Source organism: Brachyhypopomus gauderio, chromosome 1 (genome assembly GCF_052324685.1).
Source record: "Brachyhypopomus gauderio isolate BG-103 chromosome 1, BGAUD_0.2, whole genome shotgun sequence".
Taxonomy (NCBI): Eukaryota; Metazoa; Chordata; class Actinopteri; order Gymnotiformes; family Hypopomidae; genus Brachyhypopomus; species Brachyhypopomus gauderio.
This window is the reverse complement of record NC_135211.1, coordinates 29149846-29164374: the sequence shown is the minus strand read 5'-3', so window position 1 is coordinate 29164374 and position 14529 is coordinate 29149846. Positions and strand designations below refer to the sequence as shown.

General features: G+C 43.2%; 1 protein-coding gene across 7 annotated transcripts; it reads left to right on the top strand.

The window, feature by feature from the left end:
* Positions 1 to 3: 3 nt before the first annotated feature.
* Positions 4 to 11163, top strand: pank4 (pantothenate kinase 4 (inactive)). Of its 7 annotated transcripts, none has more exons than XM_077007782.1 (19): positions 4 to 186; positions 699 to 781; positions 1185 to 1396; positions 1517 to 1700; positions 1803 to 1895; positions 2008 to 2161; positions 2674 to 2855; positions 3049 to 3130; positions 3308 to 3408; positions 4143 to 4298; positions 4481 to 4593; positions 4966 to 5053; positions 5295 to 5446; positions 5539 to 5594; positions 7785 to 7834; positions 8012 to 8116; positions 8211 to 8311; positions 8407 to 8475; positions 8554 to 11162. In XM_077007782.1, the coding sequence occupies exons 1-19, from the start codon at positions 69 to 71 to the stop codon at positions 8780 to 8782; spliced, it is 2328 nt and encodes a 775-aa protein (XP_076863897.1). In that variant the 5' UTR covers positions 4 to 68; the 3' UTR covers positions 8783 to 11162. The 7 variants fall into 7 exon arrangements, 6 of the variants coding, with proteins under 6 accessions (XP_076863897.1, XP_076863917.1, XP_076863923.1 ...); XM_077007777.1 differs by having other exon boundaries at positions 5 to 186; positions 699 to 793; positions 8554 to 11161; XM_077007794.1 differs by having other exon boundaries at positions 45 to 169; positions 8554 to 11163.
* The last annotated feature ends 3366 nt before the right edge of the window (positions 11164 to 14529 follow it).

Genomic DNA, 14529 nt, shown 5'->3' with positions numbered 1-14529 from the left:
GAGGTTGTATTTGGCCTTTGAGGCTAGCTTCACTCCACGTTTTCTGTTAGCACAACAAGGCCTGGAAGATGGCAACGTATGGAGAGACCGACAGAGGTTCTCACAGCATGGATAAAAGCATCGTACTTCCACCAGATGAGATTTTTCGGAATTTGGAAAATGCCAAGAGGTTCGCAATAGATATAGGTATTAACGAGCATTAAAAATGTCATTTTTGTTTACTTTTGTAAAACAGCCACTTGTGGATCCTGAGGGAAGCTAGTAGGCTATAGTTGTTTGGTTTTTGCTAGCTGGCCGTTTTGACAGTTCAGCCCACGTAGTTGGAGATAAATAAAAGATTGTTTTATAGTCAGCGACTAAGGTTTAAGGTTCATAATGTTATCTGACTGAGACAAACGTATAAACTTGAGATCTGTTGTTTGGGTGGTCGCTAGTATCTAGCTAACAAGCTAAATAATGCCAGTTAGCTAGCTGGCTAAATATATTCCCGAGTTTTAACGTGAACTAATTAGCCAGCTAGCCACACAATTAGACCACGTTATGGGGTTGATTACTTATATTATTATGGAAAATGCGTACGTTTGTCAGTACACAAATGAACGTTGACTGCCACTATTTCATGAGCGCTTTGTTTTATTTAATCCCACAATTGCGCTGCTGAAGTTGAGTGTTTCAGTAACAGCGTTTTTCTCTGTCAGGTGGTTCTTTGACAAAGCTTGCCTATTACTCCACCGTTCAGCACAAAGTTGCCAAAGTTAGATCATTTGACCATGCAGCAAAGGTAGGATTTCAGGTAAGACGTTTATGCTTCCTCTTTAAACTAGGATAATTTGCGCTTTTATTTTTGATAGATTTAGGCTGCGTTTGGTGTAGGCCCAGCTAGGTTAGCTAGCTAGCCCTAGCCACTTCAATGTGCTAGGTGGGGCATCCTTTTTGTGTTTTTGTTGTTTTTTTTTTAATAGATTGATATGCATTTTTAAAACAAAGTAAAGTATTCAAGGCACAGTTGGTCATGTCGTTTTAAGAGGAAAGGGGAGCCTTCTGCACAGCACATGCCAAAGTTCAAAATGCTGGAATTATTAAACAACCAGATGTGACTCACTGGTTGGTCTTTAAGGCAAAGTGATGTAAGGACACTGTTGTGGTTCATGTTCTGACCTGTTTCCCTAATTTTGGGGGTGTAGCACGAGAGTGATGGAGATCCTCTCTATGAGATCTCGGAACAGGAGGAGATCACAGCCCGTCTTCATTTCATCAAGTTTGAGAATACATATATTGAAACCTGCTTGGATTTCATAAAAGACCACCTGGTTAACACGGAGACCAAAGTCATCAAAGCCACAGGAGGCGGGGCTTACAAATTTAAAGACCTAATTGAGAAAAAGTTAAAACTTAAGTGAGTTAAATACATTCACAGACAAAATCTGCTATCTTTAGATAAGCTATTGGACATATTCCTCTGTGATATCTGGTGTTACTTGAAGGTCAATCTAGTTTGAAATGTGTCTCTTCGCAGGGTGGATAAAGAGGATGAAATGTCTTGTCTTATCAAGGGCTGTAACTTTGTGTTGAAGAATATTCCTCATGAGGTTTTTGTGTATGCAAAGCATGCAGACTCGGAGTTTCGCTTCCAGAATACACACCCAGACATCTTCCCTTATCTACTGGTTAACATTGGCTCTGGAGTTTCTATAGTGAAGGTAACCTCCTGGGCCGTCTGTGTGGGGTTTTGCATCCATGTGACATGACCTAACTTGGCTTGGTTAATTATTCTAAGGTAGTGATTTGTTCTGTCTTTGAAGGTTGAAGCGGAGGATAAGTTTGAACGTATTGGTGGAAGTTCTATTGGTGGTGGTACGTTTTGGGGCCTGGGTGCTTTGCTCACTAACACAAAGGTAAATTGCTGGCTGAATCTCACATTCATTCTATGCCAGTCCAAGAATAATCTTTAATGTTTATCGCTCCGAATACTAGAGTAGTTATTTAAGTTCCATTCCACAATGCCAGAGATTTGATGAGCTGCTGCAGTTGGCCTCCAGAGGGCAGCACACCAGTGTGGACATGCTGGTTAAAGACATCTATGGAGGTGCATATGGATCTTTAGGACTGACTGGGGACCTCATAGCAAGCAGCTTTGGGAAGTCTGCCACTGCAGACAAAGGTGACCCACACGAGCCTCAAGCGTGTGTGCAGGGTGCAGCTATTTTCATCCTTTGTTATGGAATAATTACACTGAAAGAGAATTAAATATTTTTTGGTTTGCTTTTCCAATCTAAAGCAGCTGACCTTTCACTGAGTTGTGTGCCCGGTCTCTTCAGGTGTTAAGAACTGGAGTAAAGGGCACACTCTTTCCATGTAGTTCTGTTATTCAGACTCTAAAGTACGGCATGAGAAGTCACACAGCGAAGTTAGACAGTATACAGCAGTGTCTGGAATGTACAAAAATAGCAGCATATGATGTTGTGTGCTGTGTAACATCCTTGCCTTGTACTGTTTGTTACAAGTGATTTGCCATCTACTATAAGAGATGTTCAGGCAGCTTCCGTCAATGTATATTCCTGATAAATTTAGAAACCTAGAGCACATTTAAAGGCCCTGTCTGTCTTTGACATTTTTGTAAAGCGTTTTAGTGTTTAGATTTTTAGATTGAATTGTGGTCTGTGATTTGATCAGAGTTCTCCAAAGAGGACATGGCGAAGAGTCTGCTGCACATGATCAGTAATGACATCGGGCAGCTGGCGTGCCTGTATGCCAGACTGCACAACCTCAACAGAGTCTACTTCGGGGGCTTCTTCATACGCGGCCACCCGGTCACCATGCACACCATCACCTACAGCATCAACTACTTCACCAAGGTGTCCGTTCACCTCCTGTCAGTTCAGACTTCCGTAGTAGCAGGGAACAGCTAGCCTAGCATGTCTTCTTCTAAAATCATAGCGATATGTTACTCCATATGTGGGACTCGGATGCAGCTGGCTGTAAGAGTTAATCCGTTAATCCGCTATTTCCGAGCAAGATTAAATGTTACATTTTGATTTTACTTTGCAGGGGGAAGTACAGGCTTTGTTTCTAAGACACGAAGGCTATTTGGGCGCCATCGGAGCCTTTCTGAAAGGTGCAGAAGAAGACAGTAAGTCGTTATTTAGGATCAGATGATCGAATAAGGCATCGGGATGAAAATGTGGGATTAGAGATGCCATAAAAAACAGGATGAGATGGCAGGATGTGATATTAGTTGGTGGACGGCTGTCTAGATTGAACTTGTCTCAATTGATGCGAGAGCTGTGGTTTTCCTATTCCTGTTCAGATCCAAACCAGTACTGCTGGGGGGAGAACTATGCTGGTAGTTCTGGCCTCATGAGTGTGTCCCCCGAGCTGAACCCCATGCAGAGAACCCGCAGTGGCACAGTAAGGACACGCACACACTGGAGTTCCTACTCTGGAGAATCACGTGTCACTAGCCCTGCAAAGACCTTTGTTTTCCTTTACATACCTAACAAACATTTTCTACATTGTTAATATGACTTAAGAAAATTCTCCATCATTGACACAGTAGTGTTTGGAGTTGTCAATAATATTTATATTTCACTTTTTTCTATTCATCCATCCTCTCCCTCTTTCCCTAACCTTTTCTCATCAGTTTGTCGTAAGTACCTCTCTACAAGCTGTATTTGTGGCTTCCAGCTCCCCTGTTCGGAGTTGTCCGCTTTTCGGTTTCGAATAATACGTGTGCTTTTGGCATTATTTATCCATGTGTTCATCCCCTCCTTCTCTCCTCCCTTCACTCATAACGGTAGATAATGTTTTTTCGTTTACATGCGTATTTGTGGTTTGTGTAATGCACACAGCCATGGGTCTAAGAGAGGGGACAAAAAATAAGTGGAGTGGAGTGAAGCCTTTGGATGCTGCCCTGTGATCAGTATCTGTATAGGCCAACATTCATCTACCGTCATGTCACTTGCGCAGCTGAAAATGCTAACCGGCCCTGCGGCATTTCGAGCGCTAATGCTAGAGAAGCATCCCTCCCACCCATAATGCCTCCTTCCAGAATGGTGTCGCCCCTCAGATATGGCACCCGTGTTGATGAGCTGACGGTTCAGGGTTGCCTGTGTGCTTCCGGCTCTCTTCCCTCTTGACTCCAGTTTGATATGTTGGAGATGGACCGTCTGGAGAGGCAGCTGGTGAACTTGCCCTTGCTCTTTGACCCCTCCTCCTACATCCCAGACACGGTGGACCTGACAGAGGACACCTTAGCCAGAGAGTACTGGCTCTGCTGCTTTGAGGAGGCCCTGGATGGGGTGAGGCTGTGTTCAGAGACATTTAATGAAGTTGTATATGCCGTAGTTCTGTAGGTTTTGAGGCTTACTCAATGTGTACACAGCGTATTTAACTCCTTAGAATCAAACAGGACAACAAAACGGAAATGCTTTGTTTGGGTCCTTCTTTGTTGTTTTTAACTTTCTGCGCTGTGTGTTCGTAGGTGGTGAAGAGAGCTGTGGCCAGTCAGAAAGACCAGCCCGGAGCAGCCGAGCGGGCCGAGAAGTTCAGGCAGAAGTACAGAGACAAGCTGCAGACGCTGCGGCACCAGCCCTTGTGAGGACACACACACACACACACACACTCAGCTCTCATCCCCACTGTAATCCTCATCAGCACTGCCCCACAGGCATCCAGAGTGACCAGAGGGGTGTGTATTTCACAATAAAACAAAACCACATGGGACACACATGCTCATATTCTCATATGTGGTTGGAGATGAGATGAGACCTTGTGACGGTCTGAGCTGTCTGTGTAAAGCTGTTTGTTTGCCTGATTAAGATCTACTTACAGCTTCTTATTGACTTCTAGGACACAGGCAGTATTGCCATAGTAGATAACAAAAGGTGTATTGACATCAGCTTATCTGTCCTGATTCCCACCATTTAACCATTATCTGTGTTTACTTTCTTTTACCATTTTCTGAAGTGCTTACGGGTCACTCACTGTTCGGAGTCTACTGGACACACGAGAGCACTGTTTGAATGAATTCAACTTTCCTGACCCCTACTCTAAGGTTTGCATCAGTCTTTCAGCTGCTTTGTTGTCTCTTGAAACGCTTTAAATAACCAGTGCTTGCAAAGTGTACTTTGAAGCTAGTTTATTCACACAGTAGCAGTGTGTTGCAGCAAAGCCGTCAAAATGTCGTCTGTGTGTGTGTTTGGGGGGAGGGGGTGTAATTTTTGGTAATTATTATGAACAGAACTCCTCGTATTTCTTATAAACGCCTTAATAACCGCTGTGCGTGGCCACTGCAGATCAAACAGAAGGAGAACGACATGGCCCTGAAGTATTACCAGAAGGTGCTGAGCTCTCTAGAGGAGCTGAGCTGGGAGGAGAAGCAGCTGGCCCTGGTCCGTGGCCTGCTGGCCGGCAACGTGTTCGACTGGGGGGCGAAGGCCGTGTCTGAGTGAGTCACCACGGGAGAGAGCGAGGGGAGTGGTGCGCGGCGTTGAACGCGTGTGTAAAGCACGTGCTCATGTGGCTACTTCTCTTTCACAGCGTCCTGGAGTCAGATCCAGAGTTTGGCTTTGAGAAGGCAAAGCAGCAGTTGCAAGGTACTGGAATTAGCCATCTCTCCTCCTGACCAATGAAGTGAGGGCAAAGTTGTTGTTTTCCGTAGAATCATATAGTACAGGTGCTGCATATGAGAAGATGTATAAAACATTTCCTCTCCTTCTTGAGATCTCCTTCGTCATCTCATTGTGTGTGTGTGTGTGTGTGTGTGTGTGTGTGTGTGTGTGTGTGTGTGTGTGTGTGTGTGTGTGTGTGTGTGTGAGAATGAAAGTGAGAGAGAAAACACTCAACACCCTTTATTTTGGTTGAACTGCGTGTGACCATGTTATCCACTGAGGGTTTCGTTTTGTGGAGGTTTCATTTTCACATCCTTCATTTCACATTCCGTAATTTCTTTAATTGTGCCACATGCTCTGCTTCAGAAATCGTGTACTCTAGTGTAAGGGAGCATTTGAGGGCCAGCGTCATGTGGCCAGCATCACGCAGCCTTCTCCGTGCAGCCGGTCGCCCATGCGTCTGAAGAGCTCAACATCATCCAATTGCACAGCCAGAGAGCCAACTGCAGTTCTAGACCTGCAAATTTAGACCTGCAGTTCTAGACCTGCCGTAGTTTTATACATGCGCCACCTAGCGGCTCTGAATATAGCTAACGACAGCCAACCGCAGTTCTAGACCAGCAGTTCCAAGGCGTGCCGTAGGTTCAGCGGCTTGTATATTGTAATAATCCATTGTTTAAAGAGCTTATTTGTTAAATATGCCCATTGATTCTCAATTGTTTTAGCCAAATCTTTGACAAGTTTTAAACAATAATGTATACCACATTTTGTATTTAAATAGAAGTAGTACACCTCATTTCCCGTTTTTTTAGGTTTGATTAATTTGGTCATTTACACACACAGCTTGTCTCCTGAAGATATTTTATTTTTAATTAAACTACAGGATTACTGGCATATTTTGTATTAAATATCAGCAAAAATATCTTAATGTCTAGATACTTTCAGTGAGTAAGCATACATTTCCAGAATGTTGGTGATTTATTTTACTCGCATTCCTTTACTGGCATGCAACTAGCAAATTACAGATATGGTACTTGGGGTTTCTCGCCACAGTAATTTGCACTGGAAGAGAACTTCACCCATTTTAACTGATCCCCCAAAACCTTCACTATTTCTTTAGTCATAGTAAATCTGAATAATTAGCTTCAATTTAATGAAAAATGTAGTGGCTATGAATAAGTAGTATAAAAAAACATGCAATTACATTTCTGTTTATTTCATATAACACACAATTAATCCTCAGTTTGCATTTGACACATTCTTAAATAAACATTTCCATGACATCCTGAAATTCAAAAAGGAATAGAAATGACTCTCTTGCTAGGACAAGCATTTCTATCAAAGTCAAAGTAGCTACCAAGTAGCCATAAGGGTAGCCAGAACTAACGAACTAAGACACACTGATTTATCCTTCATGACAAACATTACGATAACACAAAAATGACCTTCATACATTATCATATATCTATCTATCATATATTAATATGCTCAATTGTATCAATATTCTGAACATAGTCTGGGTTCTTAGGGGTTAATAATGATGGGAAAATGCTACTTTAGCTTGCTTACTACTTTTAGTATTAATAGTAGCATATAGTGCTAATTCCCTTCCTTTAAGTTGTTCCAAATTTAGTCACTACCAAGTAGCCATAAAGGTAGCCAGAACTAACAAACCAACACACACTAACGCTAGCCAGATTCATCCTTCATGACAAACATTACGATAACACAAAAATTACCTTCAGACATCATTATATATCTATCATATATTATTGTTGCTTATAAATATCTTTCTTCCATCTGTTCCCGCGACATACCAAAACACTATCTGGATATTACGTTACATTCAGAGCCGTTAGGCTGCGCATGTCTAAAACTACTGCAGGTCTAGAACTGCGGGTCTAGAACTGCGGTTGGCTCTCCAGCTGTGCAATTGGATGCATCTCGAAGAGCTGGATTGCTTAATGCCTGCCGCTTCTTGTCCTCTTCTATCATTCTAAATGAAACATTCTGGTGGCGTGAGATTGCACAGACATGCTTGTTTCTTTTGGCCTTTGAGAATGACATCATTACCCCTCCAATTAACCTTTACATCATTAGTGGGTATTTACTAGGAAGAAGGAGTTCAGGTAAAAGCGTGTCATGTTTTTAATGTTTGTGCCTTCTGTCCCCCAGAACGACCCTGGCTCGTGGATTCCTACAACCAGTGGATCGAGAGGTTAAAGGTGAGAAGGTGCTGTGACCTGCGGCACTTTGAAATGTCCCGCAGTCCTGTAGCCATTCTTCAGGCCAGCACACTTCCTGCTGGTCCTGATGAAAGCAAGGCTGCCTTTTCACACATGTCCTGTTTCCTGTGCTGCGGAGAGATGTGATTGAACGCCAACGCTGACTTTCTTTTGCAGGGTCCCCCTCATAAATGTGCGTTGTTTTTCGTAGATAATAGTGGGATGGACATCATTCTGGGAGTTTTCCCTTTTGTGAGAGAACTCCTCAGCAGAGGCACAGAGGTAAGACAGAGGTGTGAGTGTGAGAGTGTGAGAGGCTGTGTCCCCACGTACAGCCGGCGCCTACAGTTAAAGTTGCGGACATATTGTCTTTCAGGTTGTTCTTGCCAGCAATTCGGGCCCCGCCCTGAATGACGTGACCAATGGCGAGCTCCAAATCCTCACGGAGAGAATAGCGGCCATGGATCCAGCCATTCAGTACGCGACTGCTCGCTCACACCCACATCCTCCCTGGCGGAGCGGCGTGGAGACTTGAGATATCATTGGTTTTCTATGTTCCCCTTTGTTTACAGGGACAGTCTGAACGAGGACAGGCTCACCTTAGTTCAAAGCGGATCCAGTTCTCCTTGTTTAGACCTGAGGTAAGAACATATCCCCCCCCCTTTTTGGAGTAGCTAGGATTTTTAAACCCCTGTTCACAGCTGTCTTCGTTCCTCCAGTCGTCTGGACAAGGTCCTGGCCACGGTGGTGCGTGAGCGCGGCACAGACCTGGTGATCATCGAGGGCATGGGCCGTGCCATCCACACCAACTACTATGCAGCCTTCAGCTGCGAGAGCCTCAAACTGGCCGTTATCAAGAACTCCTGGCTGGCCGACCGCCTCGGAGGCAAGATCTTCAGTGTGGTCTTCAAGTACGAGGTTCCTTCCATAGCCCATGGGCAGCATTAAAGGACTTTTCTTTCTTTCTTTTTCTTTCTTTTCCCTCCTCCCACCTTGACTCAGTCGGGAGGTTATCATGGCGAACACCATCAGCCATGGCAGCATGTTGGCACTCCTCGGTATGTGTGCTTCTCCTGAGGTAGATGTGGCGATTGTGGATGAGATGGTGGAATTGGTTTTTCAATCAAAATCGATAATAAGTGGGCGATGGTTCTCACATGTGTGTGCCTGCGCTGAAATTGAATGTGCTTCTGAAATAACCACTGTTATTATATTTTGATAGCAGGGTTTTTTGTGTGTGTGTGGTGATGAGATTGAATTTAATTATTCTTGCACCAGATTCTGTCAGTGAAAGACGCACCATAAGATTCAGGTAAGAATGAAATAACTCTTGTAATGTTGGATTTCAAGATTGGTCTCTGAGCTGTGAAACCTGCCAATGTTAAGAAAACAGTCGATATTAAGCGAATACAAAGTACGTTAACAGACGCACGGATGAAAACACGAGGCGGCGTTCTCTCCCTCTCATACTGCGCCTTCGCTAGCGTTTGCTACACTTCGAGTGGTCGGCTGATGGCTGATCTCTGTGGAAGTTTCTGGTATTGAACTGACTTCCCGCTGAACGCGGTTGTTGTTGAGGCGGTTGCTGCAGGACCGGTCACCCACGTCTGCTCACTCTGCGGTCGGCAGGGAACGGGTTTGTTTTGGGGATTTTTTTTTGCTCCGAACACAGCGCTTCTGGGCTAGTCGTGATTTTGATAGGTGGAACTTTGCCTAATGTGTATGTGCCTTGAGCCGCTCTCTGTATGCTGAGCAGTTTGAAGAGAAGATTGGGTATAATCACACACATCTGAATGATCTGAAAAACATTTGTTGTTTTTATTGTCTGAAAAGCAGAATTCAATGCCTCTGCAAAAATTGCAGCTAGACACTTGTGCATTATTTTCTCTCACTGCCATTCAGGGATGCAACGTGTGATAACTGCAAAGTTTCATTTAAATCAAGTACATTCATCAAGTACATTTAAAAGTAATTTAATGGGGTGATTTCAGCCGTTTGGAGCTCTGCACTACCACCAGGTGTCAGTATTTCACCATTCAAGTGAAGCTGCTAATGGAATTCATAATTTGTTTTTAAATTTGAATGATGGATGCTGAGGTTTGTTTTACAGCATTTGTGACTAATTGAACTGCTGCTTTAAATGGCTGATTTTCAGCCTTTGGCGTTGTTTCATCTCCACACTTGGGCAGAGGCTACTGCACTGGGTGGCATTTAATACAAATAGTTTGATTCTGTTGCCTAACCCACTACAACTCAAGACCTGAGCTGGTTTGTGTTTGATGGTAGGAAGCAGTGATGCCATGTTGGAGTAGGTCTAAGGTCTTCCGTTAGGAAGGGAAGCGCTACGTCTGCAGTGGCACTGATGCCAACTCACTGCAGCTTCAGCTCATAAGACAGCACTCTGCTGCTGGAGGTGACTTGTTTGTTAAAAAAGGGTTGTTGAGCCCAACATTGCTGTGTGTGTGTGTGTGTGTGTGTGTGTGTGTGTGTGTGTGTACCTGTACGTGTACTAGGCATCGGAGCATCATACGTGTTGTGCTCTCACTTTTGTGGTGGTGTTGCGTGGATAAAATCAGCCCCCATCATCTTGTTTGGCACAGAATCATGCACTTGTAATGTTCTACTGTGTACTGTCATTTTCTCTCGTGTGTGTGTGTTTAAGAGGAGGGCAACATGAATATTATTTTAAGGGGTAGCTGTCAAAATGGGAGCTATCTATAAAGTTTTGTTACAAAATCATAATAAACCAATTGCAGTCATTTAACAAGTCATCACTATCTGGCATCCGTCACTGTAGCTCTTATTAGTTCTAATTCAGTTCCTCTGAAGCTTCATCTTGGAATTTAAAATAAGAAATTCTTGCAAACGTGAAACAAATGGGCAGTTTGTAATGCCAGTTTGCCTTGTGAGGAAACACTAGTACCTGTGCTCTCTGTTCAGGTCAAGTACTTCCAGTTGGGCTGAAGTACTTGCAGTTTGAAGGCACTGTACCAGATGTTTGCAGTAGAATGGGTACATTTAATTAAGAAAGTCCTCAGATGGGCTTTGAAGGTGATGAATCTGCCATCAGAAAATCAAAACGTGTTCTTGCTCACTCTCACGCACTCTATCAGACCAAAGTTCTTGCTATTGTCCTCTTTTTCTGTGTCTATAAGTTGTCTTGCTTTAACTGTAGCCTCAGTTTATGAGATGATGTAAAATCATGTGTAAATGTGTACATAAATGTTGGGTTAATTTACATTGCATATGTTTGAGATGTACTATATTTTAGCAAAAAAAAAAACTAAACAAAAACATATATATATATATATATGTTCTCTTGACAATCAAATGTTATTCAATGTTAAATATATTTTACAATGTGTTTCCACAATAACTTGTCTTGTCTTTTTTATTGACTATATTAATATGTTTGGTTTTGGAGGGGGGGGCAAGCATGAAACTATAAACTGATTTGTCGTACTTTGACTTAGTTTTTTAGCACTGCAGGTGTCTTATTCCTTTACATTCAACCTTGCGTTTATATTATTTAAATATAAACGATTGTCTTCAAGGCAATATAAATTAATCTAAATAATTTAGTTGATAAATGTAATGCATCTTTCTCACCTTCATTGGCAATTGCGATACCTTTCGTTTCTTGCGTTTCACCATGTCTAACTGAGTTGTTCTCCATGTGGGGGTTGCTGAGCAGATCCCAGGGTACACGGTCCACCAGCTAAAGCACCAGGGCCCCAGGGACATCCAGGGCAAATATATGGCTGAGCAACAAACCCAGTGCAGAGTTTGTTTTGTCAGATAGCCCGAGCAGAGCACAGCAGTCCTTCCACAGTAGGCTGTTTAATGTGGCGTCACAGACGGGATCTTTCAGCAGCCCGCTGTGCTCTGAAGCTACTGCACCTCCTGCTGCTAATCAATGCACTGTTGGCTGTTCTTGCAATTGAGGTTTGTCTTCCCCTTCCTTTTCTTTTTATGTACATATTCACCACATCTTAAGACAATGTCAAAAAGGGTGAATATCCCTTTATGCTGATGTCTGCTAACTGACTAATCCTTCTATCGTACTCCAGGACAAATTAGACCTATTTCAGGATTCGGGGTCGGAGGAGGGCGATATATAACACGTACAACTTACAAAAAATTTGGGATATTTGGCTTTCAGGTTAAAGTTATTTGAAAATGTTAAAGGTTCAAGCTACAGCGATGTGATATGAAAGTATGGCATTTAAGTAGAAGCATGCAATGATGGTTTCCTCGTCTTTTTTTATTGAAACAAATGCCAACAGTGGTGGGTATATGCCAACAAAAATGTCAATCTCTCCATAACTATGAGCATCAATTACAGCTTGACAATATCATATCATGCTGTTCACAAGGCAACGTCTTGTCTGCTGAGGCTTGGCATCCTACAAAGGGCAGCCCTCAGGTCATGGAGGTTTCCAGGGTACAGAGGTTCGAGCCTCTACACATTGCTGATTTCATGGCTTTTCTATGGGATTCAGCAGCACGTTCCCTATAATGTGACCTCAGAGTTGGAGCATTGTCGTCCATGAAGATGAAATTAGGCCTGTGTCATTAATGCAGTGGCACAATGACTGGATTAATTATGTATGATGTCACAAAGTGTAGGGCAGTTGTATTGACTAGACACACCAGCCCACACCACCACTAACGCTAAAGGCTCGTCTGGCAACAACAGTGCATAGCTCTCTCCTTGATGTCTCCAACATCATTCGTAGCCATCATTTCTGCTCAGCGTGAATCAACTTTCATCTGTTAACAGCACTGAGGCCCACTGATGCCTCGTCCAATGTAAAAGCTCCCTGGAATGCAAGACAATGACATCTGTGCCTGGTGGTGTCGTCAGGGACTCTTGCAGGTCTTCTAGCATGCAGACCCCTCTGATGTAAACGATTTTGAATGGTCTGACATGACACTTGGATGCCTCTTACCTCCCTTAAATGTGCCTCTGTGCCATCCGCAGGGCACTGTTGACAACAAAGAGGTCATCAGTGTGGGATGTGGCCAAAGGACATCCACTTCTATGCCTTTGTGACTGTCAGTCTGTATCTCTGTTGCAACCTGCTGATGATACTCTGAGCTCAGTGGCTACTTCTATCTGAGAACATCCTGCTTGGAGCCTTGTAATGGCGAGGTACTGTTGATCAACTACTAGCTGCTGTTGTGGACTCATAATGTCAAATTTTGAACAGCATGATAAGAAGGATGGTTTAAATACCAATTCTAATTGAACCAGGAAATTTACTGGTCAAGTCATGAATCAAAAACCTGTTGTGAATTTTGCCGTTGTGTTCCTTGTTGGAGAACAGCAAGTTATACAAAAGGCTGAAGATCTCTGATGTTGTTCCTGGGATCTGCTACAGACAGCAGTTTGGCACACACGGCCCCTAGTGCTCTGATCACCGTGGGAATCACTGTTGCCTTCACCCTCCACATCTTTTCCAGCTCTTCTTTCGGCCCTTGATGTTTCTCAAGCTTTTCGTGATCCTTGTTCCTGATTTTGCTTTCACTTGAGAAGTCCCACTCGAGTTTGAATTGAATTCTTTATTTGTCATATGCAGGTTAACAGGTGAACAATGTGATGGAAAGCTTTGGATGAGAACATCCATTCAACTCGCCAGAGACAGTAACATGCAAAGAATTTTAAATAAAAAGTTTGAGCTCTGTTTGCTCGGTCATTCTTCACCACCTTTGGGCTGTATCTCAATTTGACTCCCTAGCCCATACCTGTTTCTGTACACTACACCAGTCACTTGATTATGGTGTTCCAGCTTTGCTCTCTCTGCTAGCATCTTGCACCCCCGCTGTTATGTGCTGGATTGTCTCGGGGGCATCTTTGCACTGCTTTCATCTGGGGTCCTTCTTGCTCTGGTAGATCCCAGCCTCTACTGATCTTGTATTCAACCCTTGCTGCAATGCTGCCATGATTAGTACCTTCGTGTTAACTTTCATTTCAGTCTTTTACAGCCATTGGTAGGATTTCTGCATATCAGCTACTCCCAGTATTTCCTGGTGGTACATGCTGTGCAGGGGTTTATCCTCTCATGATAGCCTGGATCTGGTTCTTTCCATTCTTCTCAAGACTTGCCTCACTCTTTGTAGGTATTTTACTATAGCTGCTTTCCTCATGGCCTCTTCAAATTTGGCATTTGCCTCTGGAATTCCAAGGAACTTGTAGCTGATGTCAACATCTGTTCTGTATGATATGATCCTCTGTTCTACCTACCATTCCTCTCCTAAAAATGTTTCCTAAATATTGTAAAATTTTAAATCTACGTTAGTTTTTTTCCCTGTTTAAACATAAAAAAGCTTTTTAAAAGTCTAGACTGAATCAGTAGCCTAACCAAGCATTAATTTCAGCAGTTATCTTGCTGCAGGGTGCCAGCCGCTACAGCCCGCGTCAAAGCATGTGCATAGCCTATATCTACCTTTATTTGGTATATAATATTCGCATTTCAACTTAACAGTATTCAGAGGTAATAGTTGTTAGGAGCAACGAATAAAGGACAAAACACCAGATTTTAAATGTTTTATTAATCACAGTGTGCGATATACAATGACAATGCCGTTCATGGTTTTTCGCAGAGAAGAAACAATACTTCTCTAGCTTTCCTTTCAGGGAAGAGGCGAGACAGGACCTCCGTCCTGCTGCGCTGGAGACCACGACATGGGGG